This window comes from Rhamphochromis longiceps, linkage group LG3 (assembly GCF_057381845.1).
Source record: "Rhamphochromis longiceps isolate RC_006_pf linkage group LG3, R_longiceps_female_GT1.1, whole genome shotgun sequence".
Classification (NCBI taxonomy): domain Eukaryota; kingdom Metazoa; phylum Chordata; class Actinopteri; order Cichliformes; family Cichlidae; genus Rhamphochromis; species Rhamphochromis longiceps.
In genome coordinates, this window is record NC_140559.1 from 26,771,618 (window position 1) to 26,799,574 (window position 27,957).

At 37.9% G+C, this 27,957-nt stretch overlaps 2 protein-coding genes across 4 annotated transcripts in view; one reads left to right on the forward strand and one right to left on the reverse strand.

Annotated features, from left to right (window-relative positions):
• The window catches only part of LOC146673713 (butyrophilin subfamily 3 member A2-like), a 177,155-nt gene that overhangs the window by 144,092 nt on the left and 5,106 nt on the right, over nt 1-27,957 (forward strand). The window contains exon 1 of one of the 3 annotated variants that reach the window (XM_085391290.1): nt 25,523-25,617. The exons of 1 other annotated variant lie outside the window; for it this stretch is intronic. The gene's annotated coding sequence lies outside the window, so the exon portion shown is untranslated. Of the gene's footprint in view, nt 1-25,522; nt 25,618-27,957 lie in introns of those variants that run through there. One more of the 3 variants, XM_085391295.1, reaches the window with a different exon arrangement.
• Nucleotides 11,611-14,530, reverse strand: LOC146673721 (uncharacterized). The gene is made up of 6 exons (XM_085401005.1): nt 14,442-14,530; nt 13,669-13,727; nt 13,307-13,366; nt 12,825-13,079; nt 12,333-12,581; nt 11,611-11,918 (listed from the first exon to the last, which is right to left on the reverse strand). The coding sequence occupies exons 1-6, from the start codon at nt 14,528-14,530 to the stop codon at nt 11,653-11,655; spliced, it is 978 nt and encodes a 325-aa protein (XP_085257131.1). The 3' UTR covers nt 11,611-11,652.

Here is a 27,957-nt window from a genome sequence, read left to right on the forward strand (position 1 = left end):
TGGGAAAAATGCATTTGTATTAATATGCTAGATACTTATAATTAATTTTTCTTATCTAAATAAACTTATTTTCTATATAAGGTTTTTAAATGTCTTCTCTATTACAAAAACGTATATGGTTACAGCAACTGAATATTTTATTTATCTTTGAAGGTAGGAAACATCAGGCTGGGCACGGCCAAAACAACGAACAAAAAATTCAAGTAAAGAAACCGAACCAACTTTCCTTTCGTGAAAATCCAAAAAATAATCCAGGCCTCTCATTTGTCTCCCTAACCTAAACAGGAGAACAGGTTTTAAAAGCCATAAGCTTCCTACAAAAATAGCTACCAGATCAATCAACAAAAGAGTCTATTTACAATATTTACAATATATAGAAAAATAACTAATCTAGTTCTTCTAGATACAGGAACTTCATCACACACAGTACATAACTCTGCATGAAGTAGGCGGAGCTACACTGGTCCTAATTTACAGGGAGCTTCATTCAACCGATGGCCAGCCTCCACCTGGAACTTTCATAAGGAAACAAAAAGAGAGAGAGAGAGAAAATTAACAATGCCACCATCAGGAGTGAAAACAATAAACAAAATTATGACCTGGGTCATAACACCCCCGATTTAAAATCAAGCATTTCCACCCCTGAAGAAATGCTCAACCTAAATTCCTACATGGCATAGCACATCTGACACAATATTATCAGCCCCTCTACGATTATATGATGATAAATATCAAGGTTAAAATCTTGCAGCAATATGGACCAATGCATGAGGCCCTGATGTTATTGCGCATGGGGAGACAGGAAATGTTGCAGTGCTAAAAGTAATGCTAAGGTTTCCTTTTCATTTGTGCTGCAATTCTTCTGATGTGTATTGAATTTCTTTGAAAAGCAGCACACTGGATGAGCGACCTCCTGGAGAAGTGCAGCACCTGCACCATAAGAACTTGCATCCACCTCTAGCTTGAAAGCACAAGAAAAATCAGCAGCAGCCACCACTGGAGCACTGCACAGCCGGGCTTTGGCTGAGTCAAATGACTCCTGACATCCAGAAGTCCACACAAAAGTGTTGGCAGGACTTGACAAATCAGCTAAAGGAACAACCAACAAAGCCCAACTTGCAGAAAGTAGGATAGTAGCCACACATACCCAGAAACTGAAAGCCAGGGTTCAAGCCATTTTGGATTTTCCTGTACCAAATGGCACACTTGCTCTTGACCTACTTGTTTTCCTAGACAGTTGACCACAGCTTTGTCAGACTCACATTTTACACGATTTAAAGTCAAGCATGCACTCTCTAACCTGGTGAAGAATTCCTGCAAAGTGTCCATGTGCTCTGACCATGTTGATGAATAAACTACAATATTATCTGAGTATACTTTGCAGCTGCTGACACCAGAGAGTACTCTATTCATCAGCCTTAGGACATTGGCTGCAGCATTTCATAACCAATATGGCATTACAGTATAATGTAAGAAGTGGTCCGGTTTCACAAAAACAGAGAAAATAAACAATGTGACCATCAGGTGTGCAGGAGCCAAATCAATACACGAAATCACGACCTGGGTCATAATATAGCATAGAAGATATTTTATCATTACTCTTTTATTCAAGTAGAATAACTGTATTCTTGTGCTAACAATGACAAGCTTGTATTATCTTGTCTTATCGTAATATCATGTGAATTGTATATCAGTGATTGCATCACGTCTCAGTAATTATATTGTTTCAAAATTGACACACTTTGCTTAAATTTTCTTTTATGAACTAAAGCAAACACTTTAGACAGACCTAAATGAAAATACACACTCAGTGGTTAGCACTAACCTTAGAGTGTCTTCTTATAAACTGCAACAGTTCTTGTAAACAGTGTTTTCAGTTGTGTGAACAGGAAGACTGAACTGAACAAGGTTAAACCACTAAATCTTCAAAACAGACCCTGATGACTCTGTAGCTTTCACATGAAGGCAGTTATGGACAGTAAATTAAAACCATGTATGTCTATGCAAAAATATATTTAATAGACAAACAACTGAGAAATAATAATGAAGAAGATTTGTTTTCCACATCCCTATTCAATTTCAAATCTTAGCGTCCTGTTGCTCTTGTACAGTTCTATGTATTCCAGGAGTTATAGGCTTTATTGTAGTAAATCCAGCCAGTGCACAGGTTGGTAGCTTCATGTACTCTTGTGGAAAAAAATGTGTACCTCATGATTCAGTAGTTTGTAGACCCTTTCTTACCAGCAATAGCATGAATAACATTATCCATGTCTTGCATTGTTGTGGAAGAGTCTTGGCCCACCTTTCTTTGCAACATTGCTTCACTTCATTCAGGTTTGTGAGAATTTCTTTATGCATAGCTTGTTTAAGGTTTTTTATGTTGTAGAGTTACTGGTGTCCTTGTCCTATCCGGTTGTTCAGTGATGACGCAACGAATCCTACTTCCGGGTCTAAAGTAGTCTGCGTTTAATATGGCTTTTGTGTTGTTAACATGTTTAATGTTATGTATTTTCTTCTATTTGATCTCAAAAAGCTCCTAAAACAGTCAGTGATCACTGTTGACCTCCCTCGGCTTTTATTACCACTAATCATTTATTTAAGCTCAGTTTTTAAAACCTTAGGATGTAACTACAGCCCAGCCCATGCAGCAGTACATGAATGACTAACCTCGTATTGTGGATGGATTATCTCAGTTGTTCTCCTGGCTGAAGTTTGGTCCTTACAGCATCCTGCCATGCGATTACATTTGTTCCTGACCACCGAGAACACTCACGTTAACTTTTATCGAGTGGAAAAAAAGTTAGCTTGTTTATATTATGCTAACATAGCTGTGTCGCTAGCAGTCACGTAGCACATCATTATATACCAGCTAGCCCAACTTCAGTAACCCTACAAACGTCACTGCTGTTTAGTTTTCTGTCTTCATTTATGTTGGAAGTGATAGCAGAGCTGTACGTTTTAATTTGTTTCCAAAACCCAGCAGTCAGGACATGCTATATTGTATTTAGATAGAAGCTAGCGAGCTAACTTCCTGCTAACTTCTAACTCCGTTAAATGTCATAAATTCCGTTTTCATGGATGCCTGGATGTAAAACTCAATTGTTACACCTGGTAGAGCAGAACGCTGATCATTTTATTAAAGATGAAAGACTTTAGACAGTTTTTCAACTCTCAGTAATGCCATAGTGGTCGTTTGATATATGGACCTGCAGCAGAGTTTAGACCCAGACACGGCTAGTGACGTCAGACTGAACAACCGGATTGCATGACTCAATTTCAGACATGCTTTACTTATCGGAGTGACGGCCTTACACTTGACTCTATGATGAGGAATTTCATCACCATGCTTGACAGTCTGTATGAGGTGTTTGCGCTGATATACAAAGTAGCAAAACTGATATGCTGATATGCAAAACATGGAGCTGTGTATTATTGCCAAATATTTTAGCTTTTTTTTCTATTTTATCCAATGGACATTGCTCCAATAGTCTTGTGGCTTGTAGTATCTAGGTATGAACACAAAACTGACAACACAACACAATGATAAAAACCAGCACTAAGAGACTACAAAGCAATCGTACAGTGATTCTACTTTAGAAACATGAACAGGTAGAAACCTAGCAGTTTAACTGCTAATCTGTTTTTTACCTTTTGAAGTTCAGGGTCTGGCTACTGGCCTGGGGTCAGCATTCATTCAGCTGGGTTTTTTACTAGCTTAGTGTTAGCATGCTCTCTGTGCAGATGCTTACAAAGAGCTGATGTTCGCCCACCCCTACTTAAATATCTAAATGATCCAGCTAATCCAAACTAGAGTGCGTTTTTGTGTCATTATCAACTACAATAGCAGTTTAGGGTTGTTGAAGTGATGTATTCAGCATCCACCACACACTTAACATTTTATCAAATGTTCAGTAATATATATATATGGGAGGCCACTGACATCAAGACAAGACTCCTTATGCATGGAGGGTTCACTTTAAGTCCAGCACCGTGAGACTTTATGCTAAGCAGAAGGAAGGAGGCTACAGAGTAATGAGTGTCAGAACCTCTATCCAGGATGAAACAACCAAGATCCATGAGTATATAAAGAAAACGGCCACAACTGATGCACTTAGTGAATACCTCAGGCAACAGAAACCCAAGAAGGAGAGCAAGAAGAGGAACCACCATTTAAGGGAGTGGCAGTTTTTGATATGGGTGACATGGGGTGTTTCCCAGGGCGGCATCGTGGTGGGGGTGGCATCATGGTCATTGGCAAAAAAAAAGCAGGACACACTAGATGACGCAGACTGGGACATGTTTAAGCGCAGCTCTGATGACATCCACATGTTTACTGAAGCGGTTGTGGGATTTATCAGGAAACTAGCGGCTGACACAGTGGAAAGACCTATCATCCGAATGTTTCACAACCAGAAGCCGTGGGTGGATAAAAACATCCGCGATGCTCTTAGATCGAGCACCACTGCCTACAAAGAAGGGCTCATCTCCAGTAATATGGTCCAATACATCGTGCGCTTCTTTTTACTGTAAATTTCTATGTTAAAATCTATACATTTTGTAGTAATCTGTAAATCGCATTGCCAGTTCTTACTGTCATTTAATCGTCGGGCATTGCACAGCAATAAGCATTTCATCACATGTCGTACTGTGTATGGTTGTGTGTTTGACAAAAAAAATTTTGAATTTAAATTTGAATATGCGAAAAGTGAGCGCGAGGACCCTCGGTGAGCCTGCTTGCTGCTGCGCTGAGGTCTCACACACAACCTGTCGAAAGGGGAGGGGGGTGCTGCTTACAAATACATTTCATTCATAATGATGTAAATCAAAGTGTATGTGTGTGTGTGATGCTAGCAGGCAAAACCTAAATGGAACACTATGGACAAGTAGCCATATATATATATATATATATATATATATATATATATATATATATATATATATATATATATATACATATATATATATATATCCATCCATCCCATCCATTCGCTTCCGCTTATCCTTTTCAGGGTCGCGGGGGGCGCTGGAGCCTATCCCAGCTGTCATAGGGCGAGAGGCAGGGTACACCCTGGACAGTTCGCCAGTCTGTCGCAGGGCTAACACACAAGGACAGACAACCATTCACACTCACATTCATTCACACATTCACACCTAGTGGCAATTTGGATTATCCAATTAACCTATCCCCACAAGCTGCATGTCTTTGGACGGTGGGAGGAAGCCGGAGTACCCGGAGAGAACCCACGCAAACACGGGGAGAACATGCAAACTCCACACAGAAAGACCCCGGCCTGATGGTGGAATTTAACTCAGGACCTTCTTGCTGTGCGGCAACAGGGCTAACCACCGTGCCACCGTGCAAATAAAAATAAAAAAAAATAAAAAAAATAAAAATATATATATATATATATATATATATATATATATATATATATATATATATATATGTATATGTATATATATATATTTAAATATATATTTATTTTATTTTTATTTTTTTAATGACAAGTTACCTTGCTCAGTGATTCTACTTGGTGTAATGTACTGTGAGGCAAAGGTTTGTTTTGCCAACATTTTCTAGTGTAAAGTAAATGCTTTTTTGTAAAACTATGTTTTGTGAATAGTTTAGACTAGTTTTGCTCTTTCAATAGCCTTCAATAGCATATCTGGCTGAATAAACTTATACTATGATGAGGTATCTGTCGGAGTAGTTATTTTGTGTCATAATTTAATCAAAATTACACATGACGATCTACTAATTGGTCTTTAACCAAGATTATATTAGTCATTTTTATAAATATGATCACTAAAATGTTTTTAATATGTCATAAATGACATTATGGTTAATTTATATTTTATTTAATTATCTATTTCAAAAGATCGACCACATTTACTTTGATATATATTAAGTAGCTTAAATCTACCAAAAGTATATTCTTTATATTGAACTACTGTTATAATGACTATAATGACTCCGATTCTCCAGCTTTCAGATTAGTAGATTTGTGTTAGTCTTACTGACACTGAGATGAGCCATAAACACAATAGTAATGTTATCCTTTATTAGTTCTTTCTCCTTTCTCACACAGTTATGTGAACAAAGAAAATCAACCTTTTCTGCCCTCTGCTGTCACTCAGCTTGCGATACAGCTACATGGATCAAACATGTCCTTCCTCATAATTGCCATAACTGTAAAAAAAAAAAAAAAAAAAAAAAAAAGACTGTAAAAATATCACCTGGTCTGATGGATCTCGTGGTCAAATTTTTGCATGCAGCAAACAGCATGAAGCATGGATCCATCCTGTCTTGTCGGAATTATTTTCTTTGCCTTTTAGCTTCAAGTGAGCATTGTTTAAGCGCCACAGCCAACCTGAGAACTTAAACCCTCTATGTCTATCCCCCATCTTCTGGTGGATGCCTTCAATATGATAACATGCCATGTTATCATACTGGTCCGGGGCACGGTGCAGGTGAGATGGACTCACCTGCACGGCATCTACAATCACACCTCTCCAGCTTAAAACCTGTGCTCTTCTTGTGTTGTTGTTGGTTGTTGTTGGGCTGGCAGCGGGAGAACTGCAGCTGTTGAATGTAGTGTTAGAGCAACCGTGTAATTATTGTAAGAACAAATGATGCTGCGAAGCATGAAAATGCCATCAGGTCTGCCATGGTGGTTTGGTTATCAAGTTTTATTATTTTTTTATTTTTTATTTTTTTTAATAAAAATATTAAAGTGCAAGCAAACCAGTAAACAAATTAAAACAAACAAGTACTGTTGAGAAACTATAATACTAAAATTACAATTAAAATTCTAAACAACAAAAACAACTAATTAAAATATAATTAATATGTAAGCAACTTAACAACCCCCAAAGCCTCCAAGTCATGTCACGTGACAGTGCAACACCTAAAGACAAGATGGGGGAGGAGGAGCAAGATGTTCCTGTTCTTCACTGACACGGGAGCGGCGAGTCCAGCAACCTGGCCGTTTCGTCTTTGCCGACAGCATTGCAAACGAGCAGAACTTAAAGTAAAGAATCAGTCTGCATGCCTAGGTCCTTGGAACTGATTGAAACACCTGAATTCACTGATCTGGATAGGTGAATAGTTTTGGCCGTATAGTCCCTCTGTCACACTGCATCTCTGCTTCGGTTCAAATGGAGATTTACAGGTAATTTTAGCTATCGCCACAGCAGCAATAGCGCTTAAAACAAAAAGCATTGCAGTATAACTTCTTAGTATATAATAACTCGCTGCCTTTAAAACAAGCCCTGTTGGTATTAAGCTGAAGCTCATATGGCAAAACAATTGTCTGAAATGCTCTCAATAGATATTCTATTTTTTTTAACAAAAAAAGAAAAAAGTTAATAACTTCTTCCTTTTCAAAGATAAGTTTTTGTGATTTAACAATTCAAATATTTAGATTGAAAGTCTGCTTGCCTGCATTTGAAAACAATTATTAAAACCAACATTTAAATATGTATTTCTATTTTGTTTAATTAACAAAGATTTATGTCATCTAAATATATAACATAACATGGTCATGTCTGAAATAATAATAAGACTTAGATTTAAAATCAGTAAAACTGCAACACAGCCAAAAGAAACAGTATAAGGTGGACATTGTAATGCATCCAAAAAACAATAAAACTCGAAAAAAAAAATTCAAAAGGCTTCAGATTTATGTCTTAACTTTTTCTGTATTCAGATGCATTTTTCTGCTGTCAATAACCTGGAAAACAAACAAAAATGTGATGTTGTTTGGCTTGCTTTGATATCTACAAATGTCCCGTTGCTGTAGTCTGCAAGGCGAAAATTACCTCGGTCTTTCTTATGATATGCAACAGTAGCATATGTTGTTTTCTCTGGATCGGATTCATTGGTCCTTTTACAAACTGACAAATAAGAGAAGAACATGACAAACTATATGTATCAGCCACATACACTTTAATACTAAAGCAGTATGTAGACAGATACACTGTAATTACTAAGCACACAGACACAGAATATCACCTGTGTGAAAACAAAACAACGAATCAGCTTACTTAAACATGGCTATTATAGTTTCTGTGGTTATGTGCTTTCAGTTTCCTTTTAATGTAGAATGAAGTTCCTGCCACACAATCTTTCTCACTCATCTCAAAATGATCTGTACTAAAATTGCAATATAAGTAGTTCACCACAGTGAGTGCATTTACAAATGACAGCATGTCTATTCTGGTATAAGTAACACTCATGTTTGAACAGAGATATAACGTCGTCGGTTCACTTTATTACCCTCAGGACATCTTAAAAAATAGATGCGATAGATGTGAAATACGTAATAGTGAAAACCAGTGACTGGAATTAAGCAAAAATCCTAACAAAGGGTGCAACAGAAAAATAGTCTAAGTGCCTTTTGGTTTGATGAACTGCTGTACTTCGAGACCAGCAGGTTTAGGGAAGTCATTTATGGGGTCACACTCTGACCCCACACACACACACACACACACACACACACACACACACACACACACACACACACAAGGTACTCTTTGTTTGTATGTAGACGTCATATGTTAATGAACCTATGCATATTCATGTAACCTCAATAAAAGAGCAGTGTTACGGGGGAGCGGACGAGAGCAACTGGGGTCAAGCAAAGGAACGGCGTCTGTCCGGTTCTCTCCCGTGCACGAGAAACATGAAGAACGTTGCCTACTTGGTGTCTTGCTTGCTGTGTAATTATATTGTCTTCAACGTTCCAGCGAATAGGTTCAAGCTACAAACCTGTCACTAGCCCTTATTAATGAAAAAAATATATTATCCATCCATATAACATATTTCACATATTTTGTGCTTCTGTCAGCGAACGACACAAAATAACTTAATACAAATAAGTTACCTCTCTCCCTCTTTGGTTTGACTGTGACAGCAGCATATGTAACACTGTCTGAATCAGCTACATTTGCTCTCTGACGTTCTGTAACAATATAAAAATATATTTCACCTCTTAATTCAACACAAGAAGCAATAAATCCTTTGATTAATGGTAAGATGGAGCTAAGACATTATTATTATGGATATTAAAGGCTTTATAGACATACAGTGGTGTAAAAACCTGTTTGTCCCTTTCCTGATTTCAAATCAAATCAAATCAAATCACTTTTATTGTCACATCACATGTGCAGGCACACTGGCACAGCACATGCGAGTGAAATTCTTGTGTGCGAGCCCCACAAGCAACAGAGATGTGCAAACACAACAACACAAACGAGCAAAATACAAGAATGGCCAACCTGAAACTAATAAATATATGTACAATATATAATAGTGTATGCATTTCTGGATGTGTATACTAAATATTTTCCTATGTGTGTGTGTGTGTGTGTGTGTGTGTGTGTGTGTGTGTGTGTGTGTGTGTGTGTGTGTATACACATTTTTACAAATTAAATAGTAAAAAAAAAAAATAATAATAATAATAATAATAATAAAATATATAAAATATACAGAGTTGAATATGTGCAAAACAAGTGGCATTTATATACAGTGTGGAGTGCATAATGTTGAAGTTCCAGTAGTGAAGCTGAGGTGTCTATGACGTGTTCAGCAGTCTGATGGCCTGATGGAAAAAGCTGTCTCTCAGTCTGCTGGTACGGGACCGGATGCTGCAGAACCTCCTTCCTGATGGAAGTAGTCTGAACAGTTTACGGCTGGGGTGACTGGAGTCCTTGATGATCCTCCCCGCTTTCCTCAGGCAGCGCTTCCTGTAGATGTCTTGGAGGGAGGGAAGCTCACCTCCAATTATCCGTTCAGAGCACCGCACTACTCGCTGGAGAGCTTTGCAGTTGTAGGCGGTGCTGTTGCCATACCAGGTGGTGATGCATCCAGTGAGGATGCTCTCAATGGCACAGTGATAGAAAGTCCTGAGGATGCGGGGGCTCATGCCGAATCTTTTCAGTCTCCTGAGAAAGAAGAGGCGCTGCTGCGCCTTCTTCACTGTTTTGTTTGTGTGTACTGACCACGTAAGATCCTCAGCCAGATGTACTCCAAGGAACCGGAAGCTGCTCACTCTCTCCACAGCAGCGCCGTTGATGGTGATGGGGGTGTGTACTTCTCTGCACCTCTTTTTTTGCATGTTTGTCAGACAGCATCTCATCAGAATCAGGTCAGGACTTGTACTAGGCCACTCCAGAGTCTCCATTTTGTTTTTCTTAAGCCATTCAGAGAGGACTTACTCATTTGTTTTTGATCATTATCCTGCTGCAGAATCTTCAAGTGGGCTTAAGCTTGAGGTCATGAACAGCTAGCTGTACATTCTCCTTCAGGATGTTTTGGTAGACACCAGAATTAATTAATTAAATTTATCACAGCAAGTCTTCCAGGTCCTAAGACAGCAAAACAGCCCCAGGCCATCACACAGCCACCACCATGTTTTACTGCTGTTATGATGTGCCTTTTCTGAAATATTCTGTTACTTTTACACCACTTGGGACACACACTTTCTAAAAAGTTCAACTTTTGTCTTGCCAGCCCAAAGAGTATTTTCCAGAGTCCAAAAGTCTTGGGGATAATCAAGACGATTTCTGGCAAAATTGAGAGAAGACTTTAAGTTTCTTTTGCTCAGCAGTGCTTTTCATCTTGGACATTTTTGCCCAGTCTTATTTCTTATGGTGGAGTGAACACTGACTATAACTGAGGCAAGTGAGGCCTGCACTTTTTCGCCATTATGATGGCTCTCATTGTGGTTTGGTGGAGTCCCACAGATTTAGATGTGGGTTAAGCTTTTCCAGTCTGATTGATGCCAGTTATGTTTTTTCTCATTTCTTTCAGAATTTTCTTGGATACCAACATGATGTCATGGCATGGCATGAACAGGTGTGGCAGTAAGTAGGCCTGTGTGTGGTTCACTTTTTCACACAGGGGGCATGTAGGTTTGGATCCCCAGCTTAATATTAAACACCTTCATTTAGAAACTGCATTTTGTGTTTAATTACATTTTCTTTGTCTAATATTTAAATTTGTTTGATGATCTGAAACATTTAAGTGTGACAAACACAAAAAAATAGGAATTCAGGATGGGGGCCAAAACTTTTTCACACCACTTTACATTATGCTACGTACATTATACTCTAATACCTACATGGATTACAATAGTATGCTTATTGCTATTTTCAACCACACTATGGTATAAAACAAGATATTATGTAATAAGTACCTGTTTTCTTGTTGTTTTTTCTGTCATTATCACATTTATCCATGATTAGATCAGGTACCCTGACATCTTCATACACTGAAACAAATAAACATATGACACCAATGTATACACATGTATAGATATAAAGTAATATTAGTAGAGTAGACATAAAAAGATACATACTTTAAAAATAGTAATCTTTACAGTCGATGTATTCATTACACTTCAAGAAAAAGAATTTCAATAAAGTCTAGAGGCTTGAGTTAATGCCTCACTTGAAATTACAACTATGCTTCAAGAGGAGTAATTACTACAAAAAATCAATACTGAGCAAACAGTATTATCGTTAGTAATTTTATATAATAGTATTTTTATGCAATGTGGTTTCTGTTCATTTACCATGTGATTCTCACCTGGTGCTGATGTCCCAGAGAAAGCCCATGCTATTAGAGAGAAAAATAGATAAACAGAGAGATCAAATGTGAGAACTACCAAATGTGTTGGGTTTTAGAATGATTCCTTTATAGGGAAGCATTCTATATAGAATAAAGTGAATCATTTTTTCTATACCTCTATTTTTCCGGCAGTAAAGTGCTCCAATAACTACCAGCACAGCTACACCTAATATGGTAAAGACAGACGGCAACAAGACTGAGGGCTCAGTGGAGTTGGGTGTCTCCTCAGGAGTTCTCTCATTATCTGTAGGTATTGTTTCTTGAGGTGTAGTAGGAATATTCACTGCTAACACAACAAAAGCATTAGTATGGCAATATTCAAATTTCCTCCTAGAGATTACCAGTCAAAAAAAAAGCACTTATCAAAACCTCTTAGTATTTATTCTGTGACACTATAATGTTTCAGAATTAATGTCATTTTGTCAAACAGATCTTGGCAAAAAAAAATCAACCTTTTTGTTTTGTCTCAAATGACCTTTTTGTTTTCCAGATTGTCATGCAGGCAATAAATTAAAGATTTTTTTACTAGAAGATGAATCCTGGTGAGCCTTGGTTTATATGGTACATTGCGATTTTGTTTTAGCATCACATTTTTAGACTAATTATTGCGTAAAGCTAAAAGAGCAGAAGAGGGGAAGTACTATGTGTGTGCTCTTTCTTTTATACACAATTATACGTCAAATATGTGGTTATTACTCACCCCCAACAGTCAGCCAACTCTCTGGTGATTTCCCTTGAGATTCAATAAAGATGCACTTGTATAGTCCTTCATTAGACTTGGAAAAATTGGGAATGGTTATTTTTCCTACATATCCAGTTTCCAAGTAGTGGCCATCTTTATAAAAATCAGCTACAAGACTGGAAGGTATTCTTTTTTTCTTGCAGCCCAAAGCAACATTATCTCCCTCCATAACTGGAAAAGCAGGAATCTCCAGGATCACATCTCCACCTAAAAAAAATTAAAAAGACAGCAACAATTATAATGATGAATACAGTGATCCCCTCCCCGCCCCCCAAACAATAAATAAATAAATAAATAAATAAATAAAAAAATACAAATTCCATTTAATACAAAGTCCATGTGCGAATGTGACTAAAGTGAAGATGACTGTAAAAATATTTTTAACTGAAGGCAATCTTGAGATTTTGACATAATACTGGGATTTTTTAAACTGGCGGTTACTAAACATACTAGTGATGGTGATGTTGGCAGTGCTGCTTTTTTCTCCGTCTTCATTTTCGCACCAGTATTCTCCACTGTGTGACTTAAAGGCAGGTTTAATGTACAAAGTTCTTGTTGATGTTTCCCACTGAGTAGAATTTAAACCAAGCTTTTTGATCACTCTCCATTCTGCTGGGCCATGAAACCCCGAGCAGTTTATTGAGATGGAGTCATATTCAAAGAACTGCAGTCTATTTGGATGAACATGAAGATAAGCTCCTTCTGCTGCACAGATAATTACAAAAAGAAGAAGAAGAAAAGAAAAGAAAAGAAAAAATAAAGTCAGTTGATATTCACTGTTCAAAGAACAGTGAAGTGAAAAAGTCACATGAAGTTACACGAAAAGCAAAGACAACCACCATTGTTCAAATTATGAACCTCAGGATAGAAAATACATACAGTAACTACATCCTCATTTTTTTACAATTTATATATCAAAAATTTCTCCTTACATTTCTGAACATAGCACCATTTCTGATCTTCAGCTATGAGCAGAAAGAGTATCATCACCACTGCAGACACAAAAAGAAAACCTTGATCAACACAACTAGTCGATATCAAATTTAGCTTTTAGTGAGATATTTCAACCATTTTTCAACTTTTTCAATAAATACATATTGTAAACACTGACTAAAAGTAGGATTCATGTTTTGATAACAGTAATATATTATGTAATCACACACACTAATTCATAATTCAAACACGTGAAATCTTTTAAATTTTTACAGTAGTTAAACACGTAGACAAAGACTGTTTTTGTTGTATCTTAAGATTTTGAAATTGAATTAAGATGGAAAGAAGAATAAGTACTTACTCTGTTTCACACCAAACCCTGTGACCTCCATGTTACCCCTCACATGTCTCAAGATATCACTGAGTAAAAGCACAATATCACAGATGCGAAGGTGCAGTACTTCCTTTTTCCTGTTCAGTGTAGAAGCTACCTCGACTTCTGGGGATTTTTTTTACTCCACATGATTAACTTTTATGGGGAACAAAGGGAAACTTGTAAATAACTCATGAGAGAATAAAGTTACGTTGAAACCAAGCACACCATTGTTTTTCTTGTGACATTACCAATAAGTTTGATGTGTCACATGGCCCTCTCCCTATTGGAAAAACAAAAGTTGTATCCAAGATGGCCGACTTCTAAATGGCCACCATGGTCACCACCCATCTTGAGGAGTTTGCCCCCTCACACATACTAATGTCCCACAAACAGGATTTTAATATCACCAACCATTCCCATGTTATTACGGTGTATCCATATAAATGGCCCACCCTGTAGTTTCAAAGACCATTTAGAGCGGTATGTAAAAACCCATTTGCTTATGAATACTTAACTTTCAGCTCCCAAAAAGTTGATTCTGTTCCCTGAGAATCCTCAGTGATAGCAACCCCACCAGGTGTGGAAGGCCCTCATCAACTACAAAGGCCAGAACCCCCCAACGTCTGACAGGAGCCTTAAACTCGCAGGGGGGGCCTTCCTTTCTCGGTTTGAGACCACCCCTCCCCAACTCCCCCTCACCCACCACACCCCCTCTCCCTCGAGAAACATGAGGTCAGGACGAGACTGAGAGCGCAGACCAACTGGCAGGAATCCTCACCAGGCTGTTTAACCTCTCAATCAGGTCCCACACCTCCAGACTCACTAACAGCTCCTTCCCCTGGGCCATGCGGACTGGCAGTAAACACTATCCCACTCTTGCCCACCCACCTCACCAATCTGAGCCATGGTTTGAGTAACCCCCATCACTCAGGAAACTCATACAGAGACTTCAGACTAAGACTAAGACTATGTGCACTACTTCCGAGCACTTTGAAACTATCTTGTTGTCTAATGTGTGCCTTTATTATTTTTGTATACATTTCTCTTTTGTATATATCACTCTTGATTGTGTATATTTTTTCTGTTTACTATCTATTCCTGATGTCTACTATTTATATTTTATTCACACACAGTTGGTGTGGAGCACCCACAATTTTGTTGTCCATGTACAATGACAATGAAGGGCTACTCTGTTCTTTTCTATATGCAATCTCAGCTCTGAACTTCACTATTCACCCGGGCCACGTGCCCCTCTCCACGCTTCACCCCACCTTATGAGAAAGTAAGACTGTGCACGTATTGCTGTTTATCACCTGGATTTCCCGCCTGGAATTCTCGCCTAACGGCTTTTTTCTCGCTGCGGAGACACTGAGCCTCCTGGCTCCAGTCCCCTGCTTAGCCTCCCTGTTTCCAGCCACTTCTGGGTTCCTGTACCGGCAGTCACCCAGTATCGGGTTCTGTACTAGCTCTGTTCTGGACTCTCACACCTCATAGTAAATGACTTTGTGGTTATAGCGTAGCCACATTCATAGAACTGTAAATGTTCATAGCATTGCTTAGTTAATAGTGTTTCTCTTGCTTTACGTACTTAACTATCGCTTGTGCATGGTTTAGGTTTACAGTGTTTAGTGATTATTGTTTTCCACAGTTCTCACTCTGTAAATAAAGCACTGCTTTCACAGGCAGCCTGTGTCTCTGTGTGCTGTCTGCATCTGAGTCCTTATACCTGGTGGCCCCTGTCTGATTGCACTTTGAACAGTGCACATACCAAAATTTTGACTCAACATATTAGCTTGGGTATATAGTAACCGGCATTGTGTATAGATGTCCATATCATCAGACAAATCATCATATATGTAGTGACCTAAATATTTAACAGCAGTTTGCACTTTAAGAACAGAGCCTGCCAGAGAAAATTCAGGAATAACTCAATTCTGGTTCTCCTTACTTCTGGCAATCAAAATATTACTCTTCTTGGCATTGGATATCAAACTCCAGATCATTTTGAGAGCAGGCCCTCAATAATTGTTGAAGGAAAGCACTTTATGGGGAGAAGATTACTCAATTATCTGCGTATGTCAAATGGTTAACTATGGTATTGCCAATTGCACAACCTGTTACACATCCCAAAAGGTTGATTCTGTTCATCTGTACGTAGCGTTTTTAGTGGCAGAAACATTTTGTCACTCATCCTGTTAGGGTTCCTGGGTCGTTGACACAGTGTTTTCAGTTTTGTACCATTATTTGTGTTCTCATCTTGGTTTATTAATGTGAAGGTTTTGGTTTCTGTTTTGCATTTCTATTTCCCCCGGTTCTTCTTGGTTTATGATTTTGTAGTTCTTAAGTTTGGGTTTCCATACTCCCTCTGTTCTGTGTCCAGTCGGTGTCTGTGTCTGCCCTGGTCCCACGTCTCTGTTCCCTCTGTTACAGTGTCTGCTTGTGAGTCTGTCTGTAAGTCCAATCTGTGTTTCCTGTTTTACTTTGAAAGTCCGTGTCCTATGTTAATGTATCTGGTTTTGCTTCCCTCGTCTCGTTAGCCCTGATTTGCCCCAGCTGTGTTTCCCTTCTGTTTCTCATTCACTGATTGCTCCCTCTGTGTATTTAAGCGCTGTGTTTTCATCTGTTCATGTTGCTTTCTAGCGTCTTATCATGCTGTATGTTCTGCCAGTCAGCCTGTTTGGTTTTGTAGTTTTCAGTTGAGTTTTTGGTTTTGTTTTACAATAAATCTAAGTTCGAGTTTACCTTCCATCTCCGTGAGTCTGCACACCTCGTTACCACCACTCCTGCCTGCACACAGCCTTCAGATGACACACCCAAGTGACTTCTTCAGTCTCAGCTGACTGCAGGTTTCCACAATCTTATAAACAGTACATTTGCATAATGACTGAAACTAGCGCCACTGAAGGAACAATGGGCTGGGAGGTCAGATCCTTGATCATTAATATGCAAATTCTCATGACCATTGATCAACAACAGTAGTAGTAGGAGTGCTTGTTTTTATTCCCCCCCTTAGCCCACTACTCTTTATGGGTTGCGGGGATGTCTTGGCATCCAGTTATGAAACCATATGCGTTCTGAAAGCAATTCTTTGTCTTGAATGAATGAGCGGAACAGTTTTATTTATCCATTGCCACGACAACCTTTGACAAAGCCTGAAATCGCACGATGGCTTTTTTTATTTACATTTAGTCAGAAAAAGTGTTACAAAATGTGTTTTAATTACGTTAATTTTCTGCTTCTAACAATGTCCCCAGACGCATACGTTATTTGTTGTTGCGCTCTGTCTAATGTTAGAGAAATCATCCCCCCCCCCATCATCCCCCTACTTTAGTTCAAATTGAAATTGAAATTTTTTATGTAAAACATAAAAACAACAAAACTTAAGACGTTAAATATGGCCTGAAGAAATTTCTGAATATCTAGATCATTGGTGTTTTCCATCTGAGAGTCTACAAGGCATACGCTGAGGCTGTGTTTTAGAAATACAAGATGGTAACATGAGACATGTTAACTTTGAGAAACGTAATTTAACGTGTGAGAAGTATATGCATCACAGAAGCTAAAAAGGAGCTGCTTCTCCCTAGATTTGTTCAAATAAATTACAAGCTATTTGCATAAGTTTGATGCATAATACAAAAAAAAGAAGGTCCATGTAATAGTTCACATGACCTATGCAAGACTTGTTCGGAATCTCAAATGTTAAAGAGGCGGGCCATCCTAGCCATTTCACTAGTGCCACCTTTTTCCGTCCCACTTTTTTTCTAGCCAATATGTTTTCAATTTTAAATGCTTTGTTTGAATCAACAACCACACGTTGTATCTCAGGCTCATAAAATGTCCCTTTCAATACCTCTCCTGCGAGGTCCGCTAATCTGTACACTGGTGGCTGTCTCCCTATGCGTTTTTTGACGGTAAAGATTTCATCGGTGTAGGTCTGCTCATATCCTTTTCGAAACACGCCTCTCAGTTTTGATATTCGTACAGTGTCACCAACATTAAATTTAAAACACGTTTTCTTCTGTTGCTTTGTCTTGTACAGCGTGTTAAAGACGAACTTCTTCTAAAAAAGCACTCCTACTACAACTACTAACAACCACTGATCAAAACCTTTTACACAGTCATCTAACAACTTTGACAAATCATCCATGTAAACATTAAACATAAGAGGAGACAAAACACTCCCCTGTCTAACCCTATTCCCCACATAAAAGGGGGCAGACACACGGTTACCCCATTTTATGTGCATGGACTGATGGGCATACCACAAGGACAGAATTCTAACCAAAGATTTGGGAAACCCTTTGTTGTATAACTTACAGAATAACTCTTCAGGATTTACACGATCAAACACTTTGGAGGCATCAATAACAGCTTGACAAAAAGAATTAAACCCTATCGACTATGACCCTGTGAAACAAAGGGTGGGCAAAGTTTTTTACTAGCAAATTCTAAATGTTCAGCAGATATCTTATCCATCCCCCATGCCTTACTACCTTTAAAAGTTTTTAATTGCGTCTTAAATTACTCTTGATAACACTACAACATCTTCTTTATTATCAGTTTTAACACAAACTAAATAAAACACATCACAGTAATATTTCTGCTATATTCGAGTAATTTCCGCTGAGCCACTAACACCATCAATATTAGCTGGTACAGAGTTCTTAACACTATTCATTAAAAAAAAATTCTAGAAATAACTATTTACTTTATTAGTCTCCAAATTCATTCCTTTTAATAAAACATAAAGCATACTTAAAATGAGTATGTGTGCTTTTCCTATGTTCAAATAGATAACGCCATAACGTCTCTGCCCTGACTCCACCCAAGCCTTAAAGGATCTTCTAAAGCTCATTAGCATATGCAGTGGGATGCAAAAGTTTGGGCACCCCTGATAATTTTCATGATTTTCCTTCATAAATTATTGGTTGTTTGGATAAGAAATTTCATTTAAATATATCATATAGCAGATGAACACAATGATATTTGAAATGAAGTTTATAGGATTTACAGAAAGTGTGCAATAGTTACTTAAACTAAATTAGGCAGGTGCATAAATTTGGGCACCCTTGTCATTTTATTTATTTGAATACCTTGAGCACTAATTATTGGAACACAAAATTTGTTTGGTAAGCTCATTGACCCTTGACCTACACACACAGGTGAATCCAGTCATGAGAAAGGGTATTTAAGGTGGCCAATTGCAAGTTTTTCTCCTCTTTGCATCTTCTCTCAAGAGTGGCTACATGGAAGCCTCAAAACAACTCTCAAATGACCTGAAAACAAAGATTGTTAAACATCATGGTTTAGTGGAAGTATAGAAAAAGCTATCTCAGAGATTTCAGCTGTCAGTTTCCACTGTGAGGAACATAGTGACGAAATGGAAGACCACAGGCACAGTTCTAGTTAAGGCCGGAAGTGACAGGTCAAGGAAAATCTTAGATAAGCAGAGGCGAAGGATGGTGAGAACAGTCATAATCAACCCACAGACCAGCACCAAAGACCTGCAACATCATCTTGCAGCAGATGGAGTCACTGTGCATCGTTCTACCATTCGGCGCACTTTACACAAGGAGATGCTGTATGCGAGAGTGATGCAGAGGAAGCCTTTTCTCCGCCCACAGCACAAACAGAGCCGCTTGAGGTATGCTAACGCACATTTGGACAAGCCAGCTTCATTCTGGAATAAGGTGCTGTGGACTGATGAAACTAAAATTGAGTTATTTGGGCATAACAAGGGGCATTATGCATGGAGGAAAAAGAACACAGCATTCCAAGAAAAACTGCTATCTACAGTAAAATATAGTGGTGGTTCCATCATGCTGTGGGGCTGTGTGGCCATCAGTGTTGGTCAAGTTATTGAAAAAAGTAATCAGTAACTAATTACCAATTACTTCCCCAAAAAAAGTAATCCTGTTACTTTACTGATTACTTATTTTCAAAAATAATTAATTACTTCGTTACTTAGTTACTTTTAAAAACACGATTTACAACCTGAATAGGTGATAAAGTGATAGATCTTTCAGCCCAATTCTACTTTTTCTGCATAATCCATCATACAAAATGTAATCAAATGGAAAAGTATCTTTTTAAAACTTGTTTTATCAGTTTTAATCTTTTAACTTCATGCATCAAGCAAAAATTTAATTATATGCAACATTCTCTGACTGGAAGAAATTTGTTTAACATTTAAACCTATTTTCTGTACATTGCTTGCTTGGAAGTTTAGGGTTTTTTTTCGCTGTAAAAAGAAGTTTTCTTCTCACGCACAACGGGCACTAATGTTTTTGTCACTTTTTATGGAATCAAACTCAAAATAAGGTCAGTACTTCCACGCTTTAAATGCTACACACTCATACTCTCTCCCGCACTCGATATATTATCCACTGTTGATCTGCACACAGCTGTTGTCACGAACGTTGTACTCGCTTACGTCACTGTCATGAGACATTCTTGCAAAAAAAATCACGGTTTTAGTAACGCAGTAACGCAGCGTTCCTACGGGAAAGTAACAGTAATCTAATTACCGTTTTTGCAATAGTAATCCCTTACTTCACTCGTTACCTGAAAAAAGTAATCAGATTACAGTAACGCGTTACTGCCCATCTCTGGTGGCCAGTGCAGGGACTGGGAATCTTGTCAGAGTTGAGGGACACATGGATTCCACTCAGTATCAGCAGATTCTGGAGACCAATGTCCTGGAATCAGTAACAAAGCTGAAGCTGCACCGGGGCTGGATCTTTCAACAAGACAACGACCCGAAACACTGCTCAAAATCCACTAAGGCATTCATGCAGAGGAACAAGTACAACGTTCTGGAATGGCCATCTCAGTCCCCAGACCTGAATATTATTGAAAACCTGTGGTGTGAGTTAAAGAGAGCTGTCCATGCTCGGAAGCCATCAAACCTAAATGAACTAGAGCTGTTTTGTAAAGAGGAATGGTCCAAAATACCTTCAACCACAATTCAGACTCTCATTGGAACCTACAGGAAGTGTTTGGAGGCTGTAATTTCTGCAAAAGGCGGATATACTAAATATTGATTTCATTTCTTTTTTTGTGGTGCCCAAATTAATTCACCTGCCTGATTTTGTTTAAACAATTATTGCACACTTTCTGTAAATCCAATAAACTTCATTTCACTTCTCAAATATCACTGTGTGTGTCTCCTATATGATATATTTAACTGACATTTTTTATCGTAACAACCAACGATTTATACAGGAAAATAATGACTATTACAAGGTTGCCCAAACTTTTGCATCCCACTGTAACTTCCAGCCTCATTTAGCTTTATACATTTTAGTCTTAGGCAGTGAGCTGCTCGACATGAGTAGGGACTCCACAATATTCTCATATAAGGAACACAACTCAGCCGCATGTTGGGGATTATTACAATTAACATGTAAATGCATCTTTTGGTAGCTCAATCCTATCAGAATATACCAGAAGATCCTCCTCAATCAGGTTAGACCAATTTTCCCCTCAAATGTATTATTAATCGAAGGCAATTTGCCCAAATATACAGATAAAGAGATACAGGCACATGATCAGTAAGAGCAAGATGCTAATTAATGCTCATAAACTCTAATGAGTCCTGAGCTGTGCAGATACAATGATCTAACCATGATGTTGTGTGCCATGCTTCTCTAATATGTGTGTAGCTATTATCAGGCAAAAAGACTTTACTGGAGAGATTTAAGCCATTATCAGAGCAGCACTGCAGTAAATGACTTGCAAATAAAGATCTACCATCAGATACATCCGCATTCCGACGCTTGCCCCAACCTGATGCAGAAGCCGGGTCGCCTGGATTCCGCCAGAGATTCCGCAGGAGCCGATGCTGCTGTCTACATTGAATTACTCTAACCCCATTTAGCTACCCCTGTTGCTTGTCATGGGTTTTCATGGTGTTACAGTGTGAACATTTATGTGCTTTTTGTACTAAGGAGTTTTTGTTTTCTGTTCTCATACTGATCCCCTATAAGGAGCTCAGTCTGAGTGGAGTTCTCTTTTTTTCTCCTCCTCTTCCCTACTGTGTTGTACGTTTCACTGTTTTTCTTTAATGCTACCTGTTCTGACCTGTCTCCCCGGTGTGATGTTTTTGTAATGTGTGTATGATTGGAAGAGGTCCAATTTCACTGCAGGCAACTGCAAGTGACAAATAAAGCTTCATCATTATCATCATCGATCAGGGGACGACGGTTGGGCACGCAGGCCCTTTTCTACTGTTTAGGAAGCCGCCAGTGCTGTCGGTTCCTGTGCGTCTTCATCCTCCCATCTTAATATTCTACGTATTTTTCTATTCTATATTCTAGTTTTTATGTTTTTACAATGCTGTCTCCCTGATTTTTTTGTTGTTGTTTTGCAGATTTGTCACACATTTCAGATCAATCACAATAGACGACGATAACATGAGTAAATATAAATTGCAGTTTTAAATAATGATTTCATCTATTAACAGAAAAAAATCTATCAAAACCTATGTGGAAAAAGTATGTGGCTCAAAAAAAAAGTTGTCCCACCCCCTTCATCGCCAAGTTTTCTTTTCCTTTTTTCTTTTATATTTACTTTTCCTTCTTTGCTCCCATTTATAAATTTTATGATCATTTAGTTTTTATGATTCTCGTGATAATCTGTCAAAGACCACATCTACCACATTTTCTTAAAAGATTCTCGCTCTGGTGTGTTGATTTACCTCCTGTTACTACGTCTAAAGGTCAATTCTAATAAACACAGTTAAAATTAAAGGCAGCTATGTTGTTGCTGCAACATATCTGATTTATAGCAGTCTCAGATTAAATATTATCAGCATGTTGATGGGACTGAACAACAGACAGCCTTCCAATTTCCTACATTTTTTTATTTTACTTTTTGTGTGTGTGTGTTTGGGGGGGGGGGGGGTTGTGTGCTTTTTCTTTTTGTGCGTTTTAATTAGCTTACAGCAGTTCTTCAATTTGACTTTGAGGAAAAAGTCATAGGTTAGGTATGTATCCGTATTAAATAATTACTCAAGGGTGATAGCAATTAAAAGAGATAGTGTGGCAGACCACCAGGTGGCTCCACTCACACCCAAGGTCAAGGGAAGTGCTGGGGTGGAGGTTTTGGCGCTTTTTGTATGTGGAGTTGTTGTGAAGCTGTGAATAAAGAAGTTAGAGTGAGACATATTGAGACCTCTCCTGTTGTCTTTACATTCCTCCACAATAGCAAGATTTTATAAATGGACTTTGACAAGGCAACTTACTTTCCTCTGAGGTGAGCTGACATTCTGCCACACTCCATGGTATGTACGTATGATTTGATAAAATTCCTGTTAATGATAATTTACAATGACAGTAATACCTAACGATGCATAACAATTCATAATATCTTACAATTTATTTATTTATTTGTATTTATTTATCTCTTTCTATATTAGTATTAGTTTCTGATGGTGGTACACAGTGATTGTTTTTACAAAAACGGCATTAATACAGATAATTGATATTAAGTATACAGTGCAATTTATAGCAGATACGTTGTACAGTAAAATGACTGCTTACACATTTCCTGAATGCTTCAAAAATCCAAGCTAAATAATCCCTTAGAAAAAGAAAAGATCTCCTAAACACATCACTGTGTCTTTTTCTTTTATTCTTATTTAAGTAGACTTTGCTGATCTCTGTAATACTACATCAATTAAATTTTTTGGTTTTTTGGTTTTTACATAAGCCAAAAATGAGGACATTTATCTTTTGCTGGGTTTTTCTTTGCATCCTGTTGTATTCAGGTAATGTATATTTAACATACTTGTAACAACTTGTAAAAGTTTTCATCAAGATCTAATGGCATCACTAATACTACAGTATTGATGGTTTTTCATATGCTAAGACCTACATAAATCTTAAGCACTTGCTAACATGATTTCTTTGATAACTATGCTGTATAATTATGTGCTTACATTTCTACTCTAGATAATGGGATTGACCTCCACACTGCAAATTGTGTCTATTTTAGAACAGCCTCTTATATAAGCATTATGTCTAAAAGATATGTAAAAAAGAAAAGAAAAGAAACTGACATGATATTTTTTTAAATCTGTTGGGTTTATATTACCATGCACCCACTTCGGATGCTACCAGTCAATACATTGGGTGTTATTATCAGAAATCATTTCCATAGATATGGGCCAGAAGGGACCTTCTCTACCTTCTAGTTTGTTCATAAGGTTGTTCTCATCCATCCAGATGGAGAATCACTAACAGGAGCGTGGAAGACTCCAGAATCCACTCTGACTGGAATCCAGTGAATACAGCAGTGTGTACAGGTAAGACCACTTAAACGGACAGCATTTATAGACTGACTATTAAAAGTCAGCGAGTGTCAATAATGTTAATGTGGTTATGTTAGTAATACACCGAGTGCTAATATAACAGCTTTAAGATGCATTTGTAGATATTATTACGTGTTTTACCGTCTTTATGGTGCTAGCTTAAAGTTACGGTGTAAACGTTAGCTTATATTGGAGGAAAGCTGTTACTGTTTAAACGATGTTAGCACAGAAATATTAGCTTCTGTCATGACTGATGAAGTTACTAGTTAATAAAGTTTCCAGTAAAGTGTTTAATCGCAGCCAGATCGCAGAATCGCAGAATCAGGATTGAGTCAGGCTGCATCAGCTGAATCTGTTATTTGTAAATATCAGTATGTTTTATTCAGGTGTGGGGAAAATACATAAGAGTGCAGCGAAGCGACGTACCAGATTAATCCCTGTCCAAAGGTATCATACTTAAATCGGACTACTGAACCTGCCACATCAGCCTTTTGTGAGGTCTGTTTAAAGTAGACTAAAAGTGAACTGCAGGTTCCTGAGAGGTGGACTGTGAGCACAGAGACACATATTCATACATACAGCTGCAGCATATGGAACGCCAGGACTGACAATGATGAATTAATTAATTAATTAAATACACCATTAAATAATTAATTAAATATGTTAATTAAAGTAATATTTTTGACACATTTAATTAATTATTGGAACATTTAATTAATTAATTTTGGCACACTTGACTCCTTCAGGTCTCACCATGAAATAATTTTATCTGTCAACCTCACCCATCAAACTCAGGGGGCGGGGTTAACACTGATTGAGTCAAAACCATTGCTTTGGCCTGGTGGCCATTGTTTTTAGAAGGCATTTCTGCACACAAACAACCGGCATGTGGAAACTAACTGAACTGTACTTTGAAAAACCCTGTTTGTGTGTCACCAAATATAGTTTTAATATTTTTTAGCCGAGAATGTAGTGGTTTAATCTTCAGATATCTGGTCGGTTTGTCAAGATAGAGCCTCTTTAGAAAAGTGCGTCGATGATTTCCGAGATGTCTGCCCAGCTCAGTGTCGCAGCAAAGCATGGGATAGACCCGCTCGCAGACACAGACCTTCAAAGTAAAACAGGAAATTCACAAACACAAACTCAGGGAGACAGACAAAGCACCAGGGTAACGACACAGGAACTAAACCTAGAACTGTAAACCCTGACAATAAAACCTACATACTTATAAAGATAACCATGAAGAAATTAAACATCAGATCAGCTAATAATAATAAACACAATGCCAAACACAAAACGCTGGGTCAACGACCCAGCACCATGACAAAACCATTTGAGCTCCTCTTTGGTTTACACATGATCTGAACTGATCTGATGCCGTATGCAACCAACGTAAGCCATCCCTGTGTTAGTAATGCCCAGTGTTTATCTGATAAACATAAAGGAATGTGCAGCAATGAACGTTAGAAACTGGTCCAACCGGAGTGTCTGTTTTGCAGTAACTGGTTGATACTTGTCTCAGTTTTTGTTTCCTGCTCGGCTCCAGTGACTCATTTCACTTTAACAGCGACACTTTGGATTAGTTTGGATCACTGTGTCTGAGTCTAGGGTCTTTATCTGTGGTAAGTCTTTATGTTTATTTGTTTGTTTGGTTTCTTTTTTGTTTGTTTTGGTTTTCTTTTGATTTTGAGTCAGAGAACAAGTAGGAATCTGGTCTGCCACCTCTGGCAAGCACATTGTGTGGGCCAGATCTGTGCCATATCAATTTTGCTATGTGGGAGACTGCTGCTGATTCGTGCAACATAAAAACAACAAATTAGTTGAAAAAGTTTTTATATGAAAATGTCTTCAGCTGCTTTTTAAAAGAATCAATGGAGTCTGTACAGCAGACATTGGGGGTGATTAGATTCTTGGACATGTCAAAGAACAGAAACAAATTGATTTGATTGGATTATTATTTTTTTGTATAGTTTCTCTCAACACAAAAATGCCCCATTCATTTCATGTCAGCATTTTTTAAAGAAAAGTAGTGATATTTTACATTTTTACTGTTTTCCATTGTAGGCTAATGCATGAAATTCTTGCCTTTTTGCCACTTGTATTCTGGAGCCGTGTGATCACCAGGGCGTGCCAAGAGTGATTTATATGGATGTGTGTGTGTGAAACTATTTTTAGATCAACATCTGATTCATCAATGAGCACATTTATTATGCAAACTGCACCAACACGGAAAATGTCACCAAAAAAAAATAAACACAACAGAACACATGAAATATGTATACATTTGAATCTGAAACATCCAGGCTTTGAATATGTGATGTATGTCCGTGTTTGGGAGAAAGAGATAAATGGATCTCTTTGTGTGTGTGTTGTCTCGATTCTTTGTTGATGTGCTGAGAACAAACAACCAATACTCAGAACAGGTCCAGTTAACAACAATAATTTATTTTAGTACATATATGTGGGACATCCACACGGCACCGCCCAAAGCGTGGTCCGGTGGATCTCAAAGAGGAAGCACTTTGATACACAGTTGTATATGTCAGGGTTCATGCCTCTTCATGTGTAAGCAGAGTATATTTATCATCCATCAGTTACAGTTAGAGATAGCTAGATATGATTCCTTTTTTGGTGATCTTCTACAATTACTTAAAAATCTATCTTAACTACTCTCTCCTTGCTGTTTCCTGTTCTTAATATGAGGCCTATAATAGTCTATGACACATCCTGAGTACATTCTGTTCTGCACAATTTTCAGTCTTGCTAAACAATCTAATGACCTATGACACAGTTTATAACTCAAAGGTGGCCTTTCATATACTGACCTGTTATTAAATGCATAAAACAAAATACACGGCAAATAAGCGCTAGAAAATATATTTTCCCAATAGTGTGTGTGTGTTGGTGGGGGTTGGGAGAATTGGGTGTGTATGAGAGAGCATGTATGTAAATCTGTAAATATGCACTGATCATTTAATGGGGTGAAAAAGATCATCTTAGCAGATATGTTTGATGTATGTTTGAAGAGGTGCTTAAGCCAAAACATGGCCTCTTATTCAAAAAGAAAAACTGATGTTAGTGTGTGTATGTACCTGGCTTGTCCTCTGAATGAAGCAAATTCAAGCACATTAAAAGGTAACCAGACAGCACGTGTGGAAAGCGATATTCCAGTGTTTCTCTTTAAAAACCACACACCAATTTTTAAAATTGCCAGTTATGCCGTGAGAGAGCTGAAGCTCTTTCACTCAGAAGAGAGAAACATTTTAAAGACCCAATGCAAATATACCATGTAACAATTTTTTACACCCTTATCATTTCATTTGATGAAATGGGTCATCCAATTACTGAAGCGCTGCTCTTAAATACACACACCAAGAAAACTGTATGCACTATACACAGTGAGTTATATTTGACACCTTTCACGGACATAATGTCCTTGTTCACAACTCCTAAACAAGGAATTCACAGCATGTAGGATGTTGAAGCACATTCATCATGTTAAAACACAGCTTTGACTTAAATGAACAAATGAATCAAATTGAAAGTTTAACAAAATTCCAACCCGTCCTCACTTTATGAAAAGAACTGACCTTTGATATCAGGAACTATAAAGTCAACACGCGTTATTGTTTAACAGAGGGTTGGGTTGAGAGTGCACATAGTTTTATTACAACCTACTTTCTTTGAGCTTTGGTGACTGTTTTGAGCAGTTCGACAGGTATGTAGACTTTTACCATAGAAAGCTAAACTGTAATCTTTTCCTTCTGTATTTATTTAGATTACTTAGCCTCAGTTTTCTAGTAGGTGCTTATAATACATAAAATCACATTGATCCCATTAGCATTAACAGTTAACAGAGGCACAAAGAGTGCTGTAAGCGTCAAGGAGCGAAAGTAACATAATTATTATTTCTGGATACTTGTACATTCATAAATATTTAAAATGTGTACTTTTAATTACAT